The sequence below is a fragment of the Mixophyes fleayi genome, chromosome 4, assembly GCF_038048845.1.
Source record: "Mixophyes fleayi isolate aMixFle1 chromosome 4, aMixFle1.hap1, whole genome shotgun sequence".
Lineage (NCBI taxonomy): Eukaryota > Metazoa > Chordata > Amphibia > Anura > Limnodynastidae > Mixophyes > Mixophyes fleayi.
The window spans coordinates 320,993,228-321,013,138 of record NC_134405.1 but is presented as its reverse complement, the minus strand read 5'-3'; the positions used below and the strand labels follow the sequence as shown (position 1 = coordinate 321,013,138).

Here is a 19,911-nt window from a genome sequence, read left to right as displayed (position 1 = left end):
ATAATCTCCCAGCGAACCACATCCTCTTCCTGCAAGGGGTACAGGGAAGAGAACCTTTTGGGAACAATGAATCTTTTATCAGGCTGTTTCCAGGCTCCTTCTGCAACATCCTTAAGTTCTACCGAAGGGGGAAAACGGATAGCCTTTCTTTTGGCCTTCTTAAAAAGATTTCTGTCTCTAGTAGGATCCTCCGGTTCTGGGAGGTCCAACGCCTGTCTAACTGCTAAAACCAAATCGTTAATAAATTGGCTTTTAGAGCTTTCTTCCTGTCCCAAAGGAAGAACCTGGTCAGGATCAGAATTAACTTCCCCCTCTTCCTCTGAAAACCCCTCAGAATCTGACAGCACCATAAGGGTATTATCAGATCTGGGTCGCTTTCTTCTAGCAGGCGAATTGTTTGGGGATTCAAGCAACTGGTTCAGTTTATCCAAACCCTCTATAAATGCTGCGGACCATGGCGGGTCTGTAGCGACAGTGGCTTGGTCCGTCTGTAATGAGGAAGGTCCTGGTATAGACGTTCCGCTAGAACCAGAGGAAGCAGGGAGGACCAACAATGTACTTGGATTATTAGCCACCGAAGTTGCCACACTAGACCACAATTGATTGGATTGAAAAACCATCTGTGCTAAAGAGGAAACCGACTGTGTCAGGGAGGCCACCCAGGCCGGTTCCTCCGATGGAGGGGCTGAAACCTGTTGGGATTGCGCAGGGGGGACCCCCACTTCACAAACAGAGCAGAGCGCCGACGGGTCCTTCTGCCCACAAGGTAATTTTACATGACATTTTGAACATGTGAAATATTTTGCCATAGGGCCCTTTCCCTTATCTGACATTTCTAATAAAGGAAGGCACACCAAACACACCGACTAGAGAGAGATATAAATGTGTGGAGAGAAAAAAGTAAACTACAAGAATTAACTGATCTAAATATAAAAGTTGTACTTGTAATATTTTAAAACACAAAATAATACATAAGCAGGTAGGAGAACTATAATATAAATCTACTAGCCCACTTGTACACAGCAATATGTGTTTAAATAAATCAGATACTCAGCCCATAGGCCAAACAGGGGAGAAGTCCAACAGCAGTTCCTGGTGCCTGCTCCCTCAGCTCTGTTCTCTCTTCCCGGGCTTCTCCTTGGCGCCAGAAGACTGGGACAGACCATCTCTCTCTCTGGAAGGGGGGGAGCTCTATGTATTAACTCCCCCCCTTCAGTAATGCTGCTTCTGCAGCGACTCTGTGGCCAATAGAAAAAATAAAAAGAATTCTGTGGCAGAGTAGTGGAGACCTCAGCGGAAGATACCCGATGCCCCCTCCTATGCATGAGGGGGGATCCAGGTATAGCCCCCTTCTTTGCTTGCAGCGCCTCTGTGCCCTTCCGAAAATCCAAGATGGCCACCGCTATATGAAACATCCGATAACCGGCGCTTTATGCCTGCAGTGGCAGCGCCGGTTATCGGGGAGGCTCCAGGAGTGACAGCGGTCCTGTGAGACTGCTTGTCACTCCCAATTCAGACCCTTGTTCTTGCTGTCCCTGTCAGTGAGAGACGCTGGCTCCCAACTGACAGGGGAGTGCCTGCCGCTGTTCTGCTGTGAGTGTGTTCTCTATAGTAGAACACACTCCAGCGCTGCCACCTGTAAAAAAAGGAATAAAAAACGAAAATAATGAAATAAAAGAATAAATTTACACTAAAGCACTAAAAAACACTGCCCAACTCCGCGGGCACCTAAAAAAAACAGAACAAGAGGGGGCAGGGGGATTGTAGAGGGGAGGGGTCTGTCTGCAGTACTAAAGTTAACTAGTTAGGTGCCAACTCCCCCAAGCTCCCTCCACAACCCATGGTAAGCAGTGTCCCCCAGACTGGATGAAAGAGAAATATGGGTAGGTGCCTGTCGATGAGGTTCGTCTCCTGAGCCCCCTTCTCTGCCCTCAAAAGTACAGAGCTGAGGCCTCTTATTCGCATGCTCCCAGTATGATGTTCAGAAGAGGCAAGGGCCTCGGAAAGGGTGGGGGGGACCTGGCATTGGGGATGGTCAAGAAAGGGGCTTAAACCATCCGGTCATTAAGTGGTTAATTTTGCCTAACACAGGGGAACGTTCTGTATACAGGACACTATTTTATGTCATCACTGCAGTCACAGCTTTGTTACAGGCACCTGTTGCACTGGTATCTGCCACTTTCAGGCCCATCTTGACTGTGCCCCCAATAACATAACATCTGCCCCCGTCATCGGGTTTCCCCCCACCCCAGCTGCTGTATTGTGAGAATTATACCATATGAAAAAGTTACAGGAGGGAGAGAAAAAACCAAATGTTCTATAAACTGATCTCTGCAATCAGAATTTAGGAATGACATTATAGAAGTCAGGGAAATTCCTGCAACAGAAATGTTATATATAGATTTTCCTAATAGTTACATAACAAAAGACCAGGGATCAGTTTGTATGATTTTAACATGACTATTAATACAGCAAATCAGATGAATGGGAGAATGCCATCTGTAGTGTTAATTATAAGGATACAAACAGAAGCTTTCTGCTGACAATAAGGGGTGATTCCAACGCTCGGTGGTCCAGTTAGATCGTGGTCAAGAATAAGGGGGGGTTAGGGTCCCGGACGGACCTTCCATTGGTGTACGCTGGCCAGAACTTTGATCTGGGGAGCCCTGTTCTGGGCCTTTCACTGGATGGATTTGAATGACAATTACTACAAAATCAAAAACGACACTGGGCAGCCACCTCTTGGGTGTGTTGGAAGAGCTGCTAATTATTTAATAGGTTGAGAGTTGCATCCAACTCATTGGTAACTTAATAACTTGAAGATTTAAACCTGGGCAATGCAGTGCACATGTGTGTGTATAATCACAGTATGTGACAATATGCAGTATTCCCCTCTGTAAGGACTATAGCTAAAAATATAAGTAAAAGAACTGTTATACAACAAAAGTCCAGAATAGAACTTTAAAATTTAATGATCAATGATCTTTTTCAGGTCTTTCAATATTAATGTACACTAAGAACACCCAGATGCACGTCCCAATAATTAACAATATTAATGAACACTGGAACCATGGAAACTCCTTTACTTTTTGACATTCATATTAATCAATCAATCGATATATGAACAACAGTCACCACAACGTTGATGTCGCAGGAACTGTACTAAATGGCTTTAAATAGTAAAAGTCATTTGAAGTTGGTATACAAGCTTTGCCTCTATGATGGAGGAGGATCATGGTGTGTGTAACCAGCTATAAAACACAGTAGAGAATCGGCGGCTCTAAGACTCCATTGTTTCGGCAGCTACGTCGCTGCTTCTTTGAGCGGCACTTGATGGGGAGCTGGATAAGTTGGTCACTGTCAGCCGTTCTCTGCTCTTAAATGCTTCTTTAACTGAAAATGAGCGTCAGAAAAAAAAATGGGATATAATCATTAATGATCTCTTTGCAGTTTTATTAACTATCTGTCAATTTGGTCCCTGTTATCATTACCTGCCATTTGTTTGATAACTACCCTTTTTTTTTTCTTTTTTCACTGACTCACTTTTCCACCACTTTAATAGAAGACCATCACTAACTGAACACACTGGGGACATTTATTAAAACTGCTGTACAGGTCACTGCTTCGTTGACTAAAGTGATCAATCAGATTCAAGCTGACATATTCAAGCAGAGCTTCAAAAAAAATAAATCCACACAATCATCTGGCGGTAACTATTGCCACCTTTTGTTCCAAAAATATACCCCATTGCTGTTTTTTTAAATATAGAGTAAGGTTCTGTGTAATACAGACCTATAACATCAAGCTAATGGCTTTCTATTATACTGATTTGGTCGTTGCTGCCCCCTTGCACAGCAGCCAGGTCTCACTTGGTAACGTGTCTTGCTCCCTTTATTGTGTTATCATGGCTCAGCACAGTGAAAACGGGATTTATACTTACGATAAATCTTTTTCTCTGAGTCCATCTGGGGGACACTGCTTAACCATGGGGGGGTTGAGTCGGGGGGAGGAGTCTGGCACCCAAAGAGTTAACTTTTTTCAGCTGCCAGCATATCAACCCCGCCAATTCCCCACATACCTCAGTTTGATTACCAAAGCCCTTAGGATGATAGGCCAATCAACCAAGACACACCACTCAACAGAGGGGGGAGTGGAGATAAAAGAAAGCAGCTAAAAGACGGGGGGGGGGGGGGGGGGTCGTAGTGTCCCCCAGATGGACTCAGAGAAAAAGATTTATCGTAAGTATAAATCCCGTTTTCTCTTTCATCCATCTGGGGGACACTCCTTAACCATGGGGACTTACAAAAGCAATCCCTCTGAAGGGTGGGACCGCTCTGATCTCCTTGCACGTAGAACACTACGGCCAAAGGAGGCGTCCCCAGACGCAAATATATTAAATTGGTAGAATTTTGTAAAGGTATGTATCGAGGACCAGGTGGCTGCCCTGCACAGCTGGTCCGCCGTGGCTCCATTACGAGCCGCCCAAGACGCCCCAACCGAACGGGTAGAATGGGCAACAATACGGTTCGGCACAGGGAGATTAATACGGACATAAGCCTCCCTGATAGTCAGGGTAAGCCATCTGGCAATAGTTTGCTTAGATGCTGGCCATCCCCGTTTGGAAAAGTCAAACAATACAAATAGAGAATCTGTCTTACGTATCTTTGCAGATCTCTTGAAATATATACGTAATGCCCTCACTACGTCCAAATATTTATTTGTCTTTGTTCCAGGAGTCTGAGGCTCCTCTCTGAATACTGGAACAACTATATCCTGATTTATATGAAAACCTGAGACCACCTTAGGGAGAAGGGACGGAATAGTCCTTAAAACTGCTCTATCCTCATGAAAAACCAGATAAGGTTCCTTGCAGGATAAAGCTCCCAGCTCCGAGACCCTTCTGGCCGAGGCGATAGCAAGTAGGAAGACTGTCTTCCATGTCAAGAACCGCCACTCTGCTCCTGCAACATGCTAAGGACCAGATTAAGATCCCAAGGCTCCGCAGGATGCACGTAGGGCGGCTGGATGTGAAGCACTCCCTGTAGAAAGGTCTTAACATCCGGAAGCTCCGCCAGCCGCCTGTGGAAATACACTGATAAAGCAGATACCTGAACCTTTAAGGTTCCAAGTTTAAGCCCCGCCTCTAAACCACACTGTAAGAAGGCGAGAAATCTAGCCAGACTAAAGGTTTTAGAATTGTAAGACTTCTTCTTACACCACTTTATATATATATATATATATATATATATATATATATATATATATATATATATATATATATATATATATATATATGCGCGAAATACGGTGGTAAATTCTGGCTGAAACTGGCTTCCTGGCATTCAGGAGAGTGCCTATTACACCCCCCGAGAACCCTCTCGCTCTCCACAGACTGGATTCTAAGGCCCTGCCATTAAATACAGCTGGTTCAGCCTCTGACGCAAGAACTGTCCCAGGGTCAGCCGATCTCTTCACAGCCTTACTGGTAGTACCAGAAAGACAGGATGATCCTCCGGACTGACTCTCCACGGGACCCTGTGGGGCAGGTTTTACCTGCAGCCCCAAGGCCTTGCTGGGATGTCCATTACCAGTGGATCCCTTGTTCATGCGCAGAACTCCGGGACTTCCCTGTCTCTTGTTCGGTTTTTGTCCAGCAACCACTAGCTGAGGACCTACCTTCTCCACTGGTACCTCGAACACGGGAATGCTCCTCTGGGGAGGAACCCTGCACAGGGTCAGGTCACGAAAGATGTCACCATCTTTCCCAGCAGCTTCAAAGACCTGGCTACTGACAGCCTCTTGTCTGACAGGATCCTGCCTGTCCACTCCATCTAGGACCTCAACTTGTCCTGTGGAGACAACATTCTGCTGCATACTAAGTCCCTCACTAGTCTCAAGAAAATCATTCTTAGACAAGGGATTCTCTGTGACCCTTTCAGACTCCAGAAGTTCGGTCATAGACTGAACAACCCGTCTGGCCTTAGCACCCCGAATGGGTGTGACTAAAACCTTTTACCTTACTGGAAATTCTAAGCCTGTATAGCTTCGTTTAAACGAAGCAAATCGACAGCCCTGAGCCCTTTCTGATTTAACAGAAGCCAGCGAGGTAATATTTTTCAAAACCTGAGGTGAGCTGGTCCCATGAATACTATCACGATATTCTGGGCCTACTCGTCTACCGAGGACCCTGTCTGCTGCTGGGCAAACCCAAGTAGCCGTCCTCCCACCCCACCCTCTGTAACCAGAGGTGGGTGGTAGTCATGCTGCTGGTCTATCCGGCAGCTTGGCGGAAGAAGCTCTCCGCTCCGCAGGGGCAAAGGACGGCCTTTCCCTACGGGACTGTCTCCTGGATTCCACGGCCCCTGGATTGGTAGTCTGGCCTCTGCCAGACCCGCCCCCGTAAGGAGGCTGTCTGAAAGAACTAAACCTAGGCCTAGCCCTAGGTCTTGGAGTATTTACAGGCAAGAACCACTTCTTGCCCCCTGAAGCCTGTAAAATCCAAGAGTCTAATTCTGGACCAAATAGCATCCCACCCATATACGGGATGGATTCTAATGATCATTTAGACTCTGAATCCGCATTCCAAGCCCTTAACCATAACGCCCTTCTAGCTACTACAGCTGTAGCTGAAATAGACGAAGCTATGGAGGCCGAATTATGGGCCGCTCGCTGACCCGGGTACAGGTAGTGTAGTCTGACGAACCAATCTCGCCACAGGTGCATCCACCTTTGCCACCTGTTCCCAACGGGTCATATCCTCCTCCTGAAGGGGATACAGTACGCCAAACTTCCTTGGCATAGAGAACCTCTTATCTGGTACTTCCAAGAGGCCTCTACAATATCCCTCAACTCAGCTGAGGGAGGGAACCTGACCACCTGCTTAGAAGCCTTCTTAAAAAGGGAGCGGTCCAAGGACTTCGTCTCCTCTACTTGAGCAAACCCCAGGGTCTGACGAACTGCTCTTACCAGATCGTCCATACCCTGGTGCCTAGAGTTTCCTTCTGACTCTATAATGGACACATCTGAATCGTCTAACAATTCCCCCTCCTCCTCTGAGGAACTCTCAGAGTCTGACACTGACCACAGCGCTTTAGCTGTTTGTCTACGTCTTTTAACACTACGCTTGTGTCTGGGGTTCTCCAGTAGATGGGTAAGCCGGTCCAGGCCTTTAGCCACCGCTGACCAACCCACCTCTCATATCTAGGAAACCCCCGGGAGGGCTGGGGAGGGAAATAAACCGACCCCTGGGGAAAATGACTCATCTGTCATTCCTGCTGTTATACCCTGAGAAGCCACCGATGTAGATGGGATCTCAACTGGTTTAGATAACAGACTTACAAGGGTATTAACTCCCTGTGTTAAGGCAGCCGCCCACTCAGGAGGATCTACCGTTATGGTGGAGGTGTCTATAGGATGTTTCACAGGAGCCACAGTGCAGGCCGCACAGAGCCCCCCTGATCCAGCCGTTCACTTAATTTAACATTACATTTTGAACAGACATTATGTTTGGTACGTGTTGTTTTGCTTTTATCTGCCATTACAAGATAAGAAAAACTGAATCACGTTTCAAAATTCACAAACACTTCTCCAAATTATCAGAAAAGACAGATTAGGTTATTTAACATATTATAGTATTTCTGATTTAAATAAGACAGGCTTGGAGAACTCTATAGTTTTTTCATAAACAACAGTTCTCTCAACACATCATTGTCTTATGATATACATGTCTACACATGCACACACATACACACAGAAGAAAAATAAAAGTGATACTCAGCGGGGAAGATATGTGTCAACAGTGCACTGCTCTTCCAATGACTGCTGCAACTGTCCTCCTTTTGAAGCTTGGCGCCAAAAAGGGATCTTCCACGCGCTCACTCAGCAGGGGGGGGGGGAAGCGGTTTTCCTCAAACACATTCCCCTTCCACTGGCTCTCGTTCTGTGTTATTTACCTTAACAGCGTTCTGCCCTTTCTGTTAACTTAGGGGAAAACCTGTTAGAATGTGTTCCCCGCTAGCGCTATCAATAGCGCGCCATCCTCAAGAATTCACTGCCATCCCATGGGAGGAGAAACTTGGTATACTCCAGCTGGCTTCCGGGGAACCTCAGCAGTAAAGGCGCTTATTGCCTAATGGCAGCGCCCGTCCTGCATCAGCGGGGAGAGTCTCTTGCCGACTGCTTCCCGCTGTGAGAAGCGTTTCATCCCTCTCTGTCAGCGGGTCCGCCCCCCTGACAGGCGCTTCTCCCACGAGTAAGCTCCGTTGTGCACGGAGCCTCTAGCCGCTATCAAAAGAAAAAAACTGCCAAAGAAAAGGAAAAAACCTATTACCAGTGAACTCTGTTCACTGTCTCTCTGGAGCTCTTCAGGTGTGACCTACTTCCAAGGGCACCCAATTCAAACTGAGGTATGTGGGGAATTGGCGGGGTGATATGCTGTCAGCTGAAAAAAGTTAACTCTTTGGGTGCCAGACTCCTCCCCCCGACTCAACCCCCCCCATGGTTAAGGAGTGTCCCCCAGATGGATGAAAGAGAAAAGACAAATTACTAAAGGTTGGGTGTTAGGAACCGAGGCGGCCACGGGCACCACTGCGACTCAACTCTTACCCCGCTGAGAGTCCCGGCCGTCTCCCTAGTGACCGGGACGTCACTTTCGCCAGCTGGTCCGACCGTTGCCAGGACAACGGCCGGACGCCGATTCCCTGCACAGCGCACCCCGGCTAACAGGACGCAGGCGTTGAAATCTATCCAGCCTGTGGGCTGATTAATGAGGCTATTGATTAATTAATCCAGGCATGTGTATCGTTACAGGGCTTATCCCTGATTGGTTGCTCTATGTATTTAAGGCAGTGAGGACTGAGCCTCACTGCCGGTTATAGCGTTTCTGACCCAGTCTTGCTAACCTGCTCCTGCTTGCTGTACCTTGTCCTGTGGATACTCTGTTGGATTCTCTGTGTATGACCCCTGCTTAGACTTTGGACTCTGCCTGTTTGCTCCTGTCCCTGACTCTTTTGGCCTGTACCTTGGATTCTGCTACCTTGCTTGTGACTCCGACCTTTGGCCTGTTTATTGACTACCCTGCTTGCCTGTGACCCTTAACCTCGGCTACCGTTTGACTATCCGCTGCTTTCTATCCAGTCTCCTGGCCCGCCGCTGTTGTCTGCATTACCAGCCCACACTACATCAGAAGCTAAGTCCTGAGGGCATCTGAGTACCGGTGAGCACAACTAGCTCTAAGGGAAAGGCGGCTGCTATAGGTGAAAACCTCAGCCATCTAGTTCTGTGGGTTGGTGATCAGACCAGCAGCCTAACATTAGGGAAGAAACTAGCGATCACACCTACAGTCCTACAATGTAGGAGCATTCACTCAAAAAATGATAAAAGTTTTATTACTTTGTTTTTGCTAAAATCTAGCCACATAAAATATGTAGAAATATCATACACAATTTTATACAAATTGAATGACAATGTTTAACCGATTAACAAAAGACCTCATCGCTTAACTGTCTATAGCCTCAGCAAGGTCATTAGTTCTGAACAATTATTATAAATAGTGGTGGTCCCTCCGCTCACCCCAGGTGGTGGGGTCACTTTGGCCAAGCAAACAATTTCCATAGGGTCATTTTCAGTCTTTGACCTCATTTTGGAGCCCCGCGTTCTGTGATATCAGCCAATGTGTCCAATATTAGCTGCATCGTGGCGGTGTGTGTTTGGCCGGTTTAAGCAGCGATATTTGAGAATTCTATAGTGAGCATTGTGAAGCTCTCAGATAACTGTACTGTCATAGACATCAGGCACTGTGCCATCCACTCACCAGCGGCAATACTGCTAATGTCCCATACTCTCAACCCGTCCTTCTGGCCTCCAAAAGCATAAATGAAAGGGAAATCTGGGCAACACGCTGTGCAGAACATTACGCCCTAAAAACAATAAAACAAAAAAAATCATGTATGTAAATATGCTCAATCAAGAATATAATTACCAAACCAATGTGTATAAAGAACAATATATTGACTTATTGGATATTATGGTACATGTGATACAACCCATAGCAGCCAATGAGACCTTAGCACTCATTAGTTTACCTTGCACTGGAATGAGAACAGATATATGATTGGCTGCTGTAGGTTACATTTAGGTTTGCTTCAGTTTCCCGTAAGTCTGGGAGAAATGAAGGGTGACCTTAAAACGTAGATTACCTAACGATACTGCTACTGCTTTCGTAAATGTTCACTCCTAATATCAGTGGGATGGAGGAGGCAGATTCAGCAGATATTCTAATAGTGTCAGTGATAAGATAATTACTGTGACTGTATGAGGAAGGAAAACACACTTATGGAGATTGATAAATTTATAAAGACAAATTTTGATTTGGTATATCAAGGACAACATTTTGGTTTACTGAGTCTGTAATACAAAATCTCAAAGTCTACAGTATTTGTATAGATAAATTTTAGAGGGAAATTCAGTTCCCATCGATGTCCTCCGGAAGATACATTCCATAGAGGTACACAGGAATATCCGTGATGTGGTGACATAGTACCTGGAAATGAGAGCAGCCGGGCATCACCGTAATCAGATTCCCCCCTTAGCCTCCTGGTTGCATAATCGACATGCCATGTATTAAGGATATGCTGGTCTAGTTTGTATTTTTGTTTCCTCTTTTAGAGGGCCTACCAAACCCTTATAGACAAGTCCACGCTCAAGTGCTCAGAGAAAATATGTACTAATTATTATTGTCTAAAAACCACCTACATATTCTACAGAGCTGTTCCATGCATTACTTACAAAGAGTAACCATTACATAATTTTAAAAGCTTACAATCTAAAAAAAATATGATATATAAAGACGGGAGGGAACGTACTGCAAATCAGAACATGCTGTAAGAGTAGGTCTTATAGATACGGTGGAATGTGTTATTATGGGGCCAAATTATATGCTTGTCTGGAGACTGGAGTGTTAAAAAGCTGAGAGTGACTGCTGGCATTAGGAAGTTTCAGGGAAGAGGTGCAGCACAAGAGAAGCCCTGGTTGTCAGTGAGAAGAGATGAGCAAATATATAATAAAGGCGCGCTGGTTTGTTCCGTATACTAAATACTAGCACCAGGGCCGGATTTACCGCTAGCCAACTGCCTAGGGCCCAGCGGACCCTCCCAGGGCCGGCGGTGAGCAGGGCAGGCAAAGCAGAAGGTCACTTCCCTCCGCCTGCCATCCCCCTCTGTCAGCCGGCATAATAAAACAAATTGCGGCAGGATACACATTCAGTGGTAGCAGAGAGGAGGAGAGACTGCCAGGAGGCGCCGCGCAATCACGACACTTTTTTTTTTTTTGTAATCTGTTTCCGGCCACAGTGAGGACTAACCGAGGAGCAGCGCACCGGAGAAAGAAGGTAGGAAGACAACAAGACCAGAAAAGAGGAATACAAAAGAGAAAAAGGCAATAGAAAGTTAAGTAAAACAACGGAGGCACAGAGGTGATGATGAAGGGGCACATGTGATATTGTGAAGGGGCAAAAGTGGCAATGAAGGGGCACATGTGATATTGTGAAGGGGCACAGTGTAATGATAGAGGGATAAAAGTGACAAGAGCACATACTTGGATTTATGTGTATTATTTTTGCAAACAACTTAATAAGTATTTCTGCCATGACTTAAATACTTATTAAGTTGTTTTGACCCAACTACTTAAAAAACGGGACTACTCGGTACTTATTTAGGGGTGCCTTTTTCTGTAGGAGGGTGGCTTAGCTTTTTTCACATCGTAGGTAAGCTCCCAAAGATGCAAACCACGCCCCCAATGGTATGGCCACACCTCCGTTGGTGCCGTGGCGGCACATACTTTCACTTCTGCTTAACTATAGGGGTATATGGTATGCTACAAAAATATAGTGCTATGGATTGTTTCAGGGAGGAGGGCCCCAAACCAGTATCCTGCCTAGGGCCCAATGAGCTCTAAATCCGGCTCTGACTAGCACTGGATAGAACTCATAAAACAGCCGTTGCTGATCTCCACTGAGCAGGAATTTCAAAAATGCTGAAATTCTTGGCAGCAAAGCTTGCACTTTAAACACAAACTTGATGGTGGGTGGCTCACAGTACGACAAATAACGGGTTATGTTGTATTGTATGTCCCCTCAGAGTCTTACCATTTTCATATCCCGGGAATGAACGAGACTTGGTTTGTCCAGTAAAATGTCCCAAATCTTCACATACTTGTCTTGAGACGACGTCACCAGACATCCTCTCACTTGACTGCTCAACTCAAGGCCTGGATTTAAAAAAAATATAAATAAAAAAATTCTATAAAAAAATAAATATATACTTTTGCCATTTATTGTGCTATTATAACAATGCAGGATTTCTTTAGTGTAATCTCAATTCGCTCAGACTGATTGTGACTGTCATTGTGCGGCACACATCACGATTAATTTACTAATACAGCCCCTATTGTGTGTGTTCCGTTATATCAGTATAACCCTAACACTACAGATAATGGCTGTGCGCTGACATTCCTGTGGCACCAGCCTCAGCTGATCACTCCGGCAATTTCGTGATGTCCCAAAGTTTTGATGTTGGACTGAACTATATCATTCATTTCTGTGCTGGCGAAAACCCCGAGTCTCGGGGTGCCAATCCCCACCGTATAGTTGCCAAGTGTTGGAAGAAAATTAACCTTTAAAGTGAACTTGTCGTGCGGTTTTGAAAAAGCGATCATTAATAGAACAGTCTGATTAAATGACTGACTGCACTGTACAGGTATTAAAACACGTGCCATTCTAGAGATAATCTGTTCTATATGTGAGCTTCTACATTTGATACAATAGCAAGTTCCTGTACACAGCAAGATGTTACACACTACAACATTGTAGTGGGGGAAAAATAGTAACACAGTTTATACAGAATGAAGCGGAGAAAGACTTAATCGCTATCAACTGTGTTACTGTTTTCTTGCTTATTTTTACGCTGTTAAAAGAGAGGAGAGCTGGAAATTCTCAATTTCTTCATCCCTACGGTTGTTATCAAAATAAGTAACAGGTGATACATACCAGACACCTCCCCATCATGAGCCTTCAAAGTGAACAGGGGCTTGTCCGACCGCGCATCTAAACAGTACACAAACCCGTCTTCTGTGCTAGCCTAGAAGAAACATACCGGACAGCGATATGTTAGCAAAATAATTAGACGTTTTCAATAAAACTAAAATACAACTTATCTAGCAACACACCAAACAAAACAATAGAGTCTGCCACGATCAAACCTTCCGGTTGCACGCCTACGATAGATTTTTCCCCCCCCAGAAATCTACTATTTTTAATTCACCAGAGGTCACGGCGACAGCTCAGCTAAAAGCTATAAATGAGAAGCGAAGTAAGTAGACTGAACATCATTTTCACAGTCTATCTGTTTTTAAGTTTGGTAAATGTAACTTAGCTGTTGCAAAAGTTGAATTGGTTTGATTGTAAAAAGGTGGTTGCCTAAGAGGCGATCAGAGCACAAAAATATATTCTGAACGGCTATAAAATTTGTGGCTTATTTACAGAAGTTACTTCAAGGTAATCAAGAACTTCAAGCTAGTACCACACCAGCTAAAAAGTGTCAACATTTTTCACCTTAAAGAACTGCAGCATTTAATATCTGTGTTTCCCTTCTATTATAATCTATGTAGATAGTTTACTCCTATCAACACTTTTTGTTGCTTGTATGACACTAGCATAAAGCGAATGACTTACAAGTGGTCTTTGCATGCATTTAGCCGCCAGTATAATAGCACAGATAACACTTAAGAACACAAAAAAAAAATAATGTGAACCCTACCAATAAATATGGAATGGTTTTTTTTTTCTGTAAAGGATAACTCCACTCAAAATTGATTTCCCTAATTACTAAAACTTATCGGGAAAATCCTAATATTTGAAATAGGGTTTCTGCCTGAAATTGGCTGTTTAAACTTGGAAACGCACCAGTTGCAGCAATCTGACAGATTGAGATGGTTTAACATTCCTTAGTAACATCTGTAACCATGGAAACAAATGATAGATAGAACTGTCAAATAGCAGCAACGGTATCTTTCTGAGCTTTAATATCAGGACTTATTCTAGTACCCAGTATAATTATTTTAATTAACATTATTTTTGAGCCAAGTTACCCTTTAAATAAAAGAGGAAATAACTATCATTGACAGGCTATGATAACATGGGAAATTTAGTTTAGCAAAAGCAGGATAACTGTATTTGGTATATCCCCATATTAAACAGTAAAATATTGTATAACTAGCTAGAGATGTAGGCTCTACATCTACTGTGGAACTACAAGTTCCTGCAACGTCTGCCAGTTTGCCACAACAACTGGAGAGCCTGTTGATTTCAAAGGCTAAAATAGAGTAATTAAATAAATTCCGCTTTCATGTTTAACAAACACTAATAAAGATCCTGCAATGTCAACTACAGCACGCCACCCGTCACTTTGAAAACATTATACATTGGCGCACTAAATTTACGTTCCGTTTGTTTTAAATTAAAATTGCAAGTATAACCGGCAAGTTGATTGCGTCATTTACTACGGCACGAAATCAGAAATAGAGAAACATAACTAGATTCTCCTGGCAGCTGATTATGATCTAAGGCAAATCAATTTATCACTCTGTGCCTCGGGCAAGTTTAAGACCTTAATCTCTGTAGAATTCATGGCCTGAAACATTTTGTTTACTGGGCAGAGGGCGCCAATCTGTGACATTGAAGCAGAAAAACGTATTTAGCTATGCATATTTTATATTCATTTTCAGTGAAATAAAAATAAAAAACTGCACTGCCCTTAGGTGGGCAAAATTAAATTTAAATTCAGAACAGTCCAATTAAAATAAAATCCTATAGAGAAGTTTAACACTTTAAACACATAGGGGCTTATTATGGTGCAATGTGTACAAATGTGCTGTAACCCCTAGCAACCAGATGTTAATCTTCTAAACTATATTTTAATAGTTAAAGCAAACAGCAGCTTGTTTGCTATAAGCTACAGCACATTTGTGCACAAAGCACAATGTTATTCCATTATATGTATGGGGAAACTATGGGCCTGATTCATTAGTGATCTTATCTGCCGTTTTTTGCTTATCTTAAGCAATTCCACTCTGTGCATGCTCAGAAAAGGGAGATAAAATGCAAAATCCACTGCGTAAGTGAAGAATTTCTTAAGTTAAGATGAAAATCAATCTTAACTTCACTCTTATCTCCCTGTTTCTTCTTAGAATAAGCATCTTAACTTTTGCACAAGAGAAGATCACTAATGAATCAGGCCCTATATTATTATCTTTTATTTATAAGGCGCCACAAAAGGTCCACAGCGCTGTACATGATCCATAACACATTAGATGATACATGAAAAACAAACTACAAAGACCAACCAGACATAGTGAATAAACAAATTATACACAGGTAACACAGTAATGCAGATCAAATTATTTATGGTATAGTGAGCAGGAAAGGACTGGCAAATTTTAGACGGGTGCAAGACTCAACTCAGCAGTTTAAAGGGAAAAAATGCAGGTTGTCCAGCTGTATCATGTTACTATATTAACAGGCTGAATTAGGAGCATGACCAGGCAAGTTGTATACTGAAATCATGCAACAAGGGTCTCCAGCATTTCAAATCGGGAGCCTGTTTGTGGTGAAGGGTCCCAGGGGAGTGACGTCCATCATTCAGGTAGGGGAAGAGTGAGATATTCATCTTAGAAAACTAAATATCCTTCAAACTATTCTGTACAGAACTTTTCTCTGCTAATTAGTATGAGCAAAAGCGGTCATTCTGCAGGCTTGGCTGTGGCATAGACTGTAATGAAACAGTGCCCCCCAGTGGGCAAACTAACACAGAAAAGCTGACTGCCGTGGCAAGTAAAACCTATTCAACTAAACACATCCCCGACAAAGAACAATCTTTGTCTTTATCCGGTAACACGTACTCTACAAATATATATTACTTTTGGAATAAGTAATGTTTCAGCATTGTATATTTTAAAGAGGAAACTCAATTTAAAATGACATTTTTAATTGCTCTTTCTGCCTTTGCTGGAAGTCCCTCGCCAACCATTCCTTATACCAAGCAAGTTCTTGGCGCCAACATGCAACTTATCTCCGTCAGTAAATGAAAGCTGGTTACTGATTGGAGGAACAGGAGCGCAATGTACCATTGAGGGGGGAACAAAAAAAAACGTAGGACTCAGTCCAGCTGTAGCTTGTTGGCGCGTATTAAATTTAACTTTTTTAAAGTAGAAAATTCCGTTAAGTAAAATGTTATCTTTTGCCAGAAGAAAAGATGATAAATCCTGATAAATCCAATGTAACAAAAATAGGATTTCAAATACACCGCAGGGACATTTTGTTCAGTTCTAAACAGCAAACACGAGTGCGATGTACAAGTCATTTTTCAGTGAAGTCTTACAGGCTATTTGACACTAAACTTGTCCAGATTATTTATGATGCAGAGATTTTATTTACGGCGAACAAGGAGCGAGTTCCGAGCTGCCTTTAGATCTCTGGTACAGATTTGTGCGGTAATTGAGCAAAGTGCTGGTATTATTCAGCCCTCTGTTGTGCACTTTATAGAAACACACTGAGCAGAGTGGCTACAGAAACGTATTAGTTTTCCCCGTCACCCACTGGACCCTGAAGCACAGAAGGTTTTGTATTTTCAAAACGAACAAGGATTTCTTACCATAGAATACATTAGTTCTTCAATTAGGAGCATCACATAGTGAAAAACAGGTAAACATTACTACAATTTTTTTTCATATCACACTCTTCAACCCATAAAATACACCCCAAATTTTATTTTTTAACAGGGATTCTTTAAATGGCTTTATGTGTAGTTTTGTAATAAAGTTTGTACATACATTTCTGCTTTCACCTTATTGATACGTTTCTATCCCCTGCAGGTAAAAACTGGTGACAACTTTTTGGAATGTCGGCCAACGGGACTCCAAATCTTCTAAACCAGAGGTGTCAAAACTCCAGTCCTCAAGATCTACTAACAGTCCATGTTCAGTATTTCCTTAATCATGCTCAGGTGAGTTACTCTATTTGGCTGGATCAGTAATTGTCCTACCTGTTTCTACTGGCAGAAATCCTGAAAACATGACCTGCGGGAAGCTCTTGAGGACTGGCGCTTGGACACTTCTGCTCTAAACCTTTCGAAATGCACAGCATAAAAAGTAGGTAAGACACAGAAAGCCTCATTTAGAGTAGAGCGTCCTTCCATTCTTGGCACAAATCTACAGATTTCCATACTGCACAGGCGCACAAAAATGCATCCGCTTATAGACCTGCACTGATCTTAGATCTGCATAGTCTTACGCCCAGAGAGATGGTACAGGGGCGGGTAAGGATAAATTGAGTGCATTAAGGACGTGTTCATGTAAGTATAGCATGCTCACCATAGGCAAACTGAGGAAGGGGGGTTCCTAGTGCCTGGAAACCCCCCTCCAAGCCTGGGGAGCTGTATAATTGAGGTGGCTGGACCCTGCTCCCGCTTCACACGGCTCTGCTTGAAAAGGGAGAGCTGCACCCAACAGCAGTGCACGCAGCATTGCCCATGTATATTATGGGGATAGGAAGAGTTGGAGAGCAGTCAAGCACTGTCTAATATTATAGCCACGTCCCCATGCACACTGGTCACGCCCACTGGCGGCGTGGTGTGGAAACCCCCCTCTACATATCCTGCGTTTGCCCCTGCTCCCCCTGAAGATGCAACCTAATGAGATTTGGACGTAACCACAGTTATACTCCTTAGATGGCATAGCTCTTGTGTGTAAGAATATGCAGCGATTACAATGACACCTGCAGCTCTATCTAGCGGCTTTGGCAGATTGTGTATTGGCCCATACTTCATTTATAAAAAGTAATAAACGACAGATGAGGTGTTTGTATTTAATTACATTTTGTATTGAAAATGGGATTTCCATATTTAGAATTAACACTGTCAAGACGCGGCTCTCTTTTGTGTATACAAACCTTCATTACGTTAGATTGTGTACAAATAAGATAATTAATGCGACTTGTGCATTTATATCCAACACCGTGAAGCTGCACCCTTACCTGGGTGTAAGTATACGCATTGTACGTCTGACGTATAAACACCGCTAGGCTTTGAGTTGGGTGTATATCGAGATACATGTGACTCAACATAGACAATAGTTGCACTTTAAATTGTCAAAAAAAGGTATATTTTGCATCAAGGTAGACTGAACCATTTAATGAAATTGTCTAATTTTGTTAATAAAAAAAAAAAAAGCAAATTAAAACACTTACTAAAAAGTTTCTGGGACAGAAATGATTCCATGTGACTCTCTCGACTTGACCGCTAAATCGCCAAGTTCTGTGATTTTGTTCAGGGCTTCTGCAGTCATATAATATCACCGATCTGAAAGATGAGACAACAAGCATTAGCTTATAGGAGAAGTATGCTACAAACAAATAATTAGGAGAGTACATATTGTGATACCCTTATGGGTGGTAAACTATGGAGGCACTAGCCTAGGGAAGCACTATTAAATGGGTAGCAAAGAAATACGGAGGGTTGGCAATGGGGGATAGGAGACCAACTGTCCCTTCATTTTACCGGATGCGGATAACTCAGCGCCGACTTTAGTACACAGTCCCGTTGCTATCTAACTTTATAACCATTTACGGACCTCAGCGATACATACAAGCAGACATAATAGATTTTCCTTGATATGGCTACAAAGGGGTCCAGAGGGTGATGTCGGATTAGGACGGTTAGCCCATCGTCACGTGTAGTATGTTACTGTACACATATAGCACTAATCCTGCAGATCCCTGGATCAGACCAAATTAGTTAACACTGGTAAACTGCTCTATATTACACTTCTCTGTCTATTCTTTTGCTTGTTTGGCACCACATTGGTCCTAATTACAGGCAGAACGTTCAGAAACAAAAAAGGTGGAGAAACATTTTAAGTTAAGTAAAACCTGTACCTGCTACCTTGATACTCTTTAAGCCGACAGAGACTGGGTGATTCAGTTGTTTGGTCTGATCGCTGAACGACCCAATGCGATGGGTGGGCCAAACGACCGAATCGCAAGTGGTCTTATGTTTCCTGTGATGCGATGACCACATTGACCTGTGCGTGTGGTCATCAGCCAACAGGGTTTTCTATTGATCAAATGAGACCCAATATTGATCGTTAAAGTGTATTGATTTTTATAGCCTTTAGAGTAGATTTGTTAAAAAAGGACTAAATCTGCCAACAAAATTGGCAGCCGATTTACTTCGACATCTTCCTAGTTTTTATAGTTTCCATGGAGACCGAAGTACTTTTGAGTACTTGTTTTTGTTTAAATGCACCAATGGCATTAGCAGATCTGTACTACTCAGTAGGTTTTTAGTGCAAGCTTTACAGGTTTAAAGTTTTTTTCAGAGTTTAATTAAATGCCTCCTGCAATGTTTTTGTTTTTTTTTTTAACTTTGTTCTGTGCTCTTTAGTAAAGAATTTAAATAATCAGGCTGATTATTTGTTTATTGTGATTCCACTAGGGTGCGGAATAGAACTGCTGTGCTTTTTCCAACTGTATCCAGAGGACGGATTACATTTCTATCCCTGGCAACACTGCTGGATGGTACAAATACATGGCGGAAAAGCACAGAGGTCACGGGGGATGACAACAACAGCGCATTTAGTAAAAGTGAGTAGGAGAGGGAGAGAGAGACAGAACGGTGAGCAGTCAAAACTGTTTACAGATTTCAAGAATCAAAAAAATATACTTTTACTTTTTTCCAGGATTGCAATTCCTCATAGACTTAGACACAAGCGTATGAGCACCGGGCATCAAAAGGCAATTGACTATATGTGTGTATGTACAATGCTCGGCGTCAGGGGACCACAGAGAAAGCCGATTTATTACGC

General features: G+C 43.2%; 1 protein-coding gene across 1 annotated transcript in view; it reads right to left on the bottom strand.

Moving 5' to 3' along the window:
- Nucleotides 1-2,947: 2,947 nt before the first annotated feature.
- The window catches only part of PWP1 (PWP1 homolog, endonuclein), a 42,564-nt gene continuing 25,600 nt past the window's right edge, over nt 2,948-19,911 (bottom strand). Inside the window, exons 11-15 of the mRNA XM_075210190.1 lie at nt 18,296-18,407; nt 13,043-13,133; nt 12,143-12,264; nt 9,812-9,917; nt 2,948-3,393 (exon numbers count right to left, since the gene is read on the bottom strand). Coding sequence (XP_075066291.1) covers nt 3,281-3,393; nt 9,812-9,917; nt 12,143-12,264; nt 13,043-13,133; nt 18,296-18,407 — 544 coding nt within the window. The 3' untranslated portion in view covers nt 2,948-3,280. The remainder of the gene's footprint in view (nt 3,394-9,811; nt 9,918-12,142; nt 12,265-13,042; nt 13,134-18,295; nt 18,408-19,911) is intronic.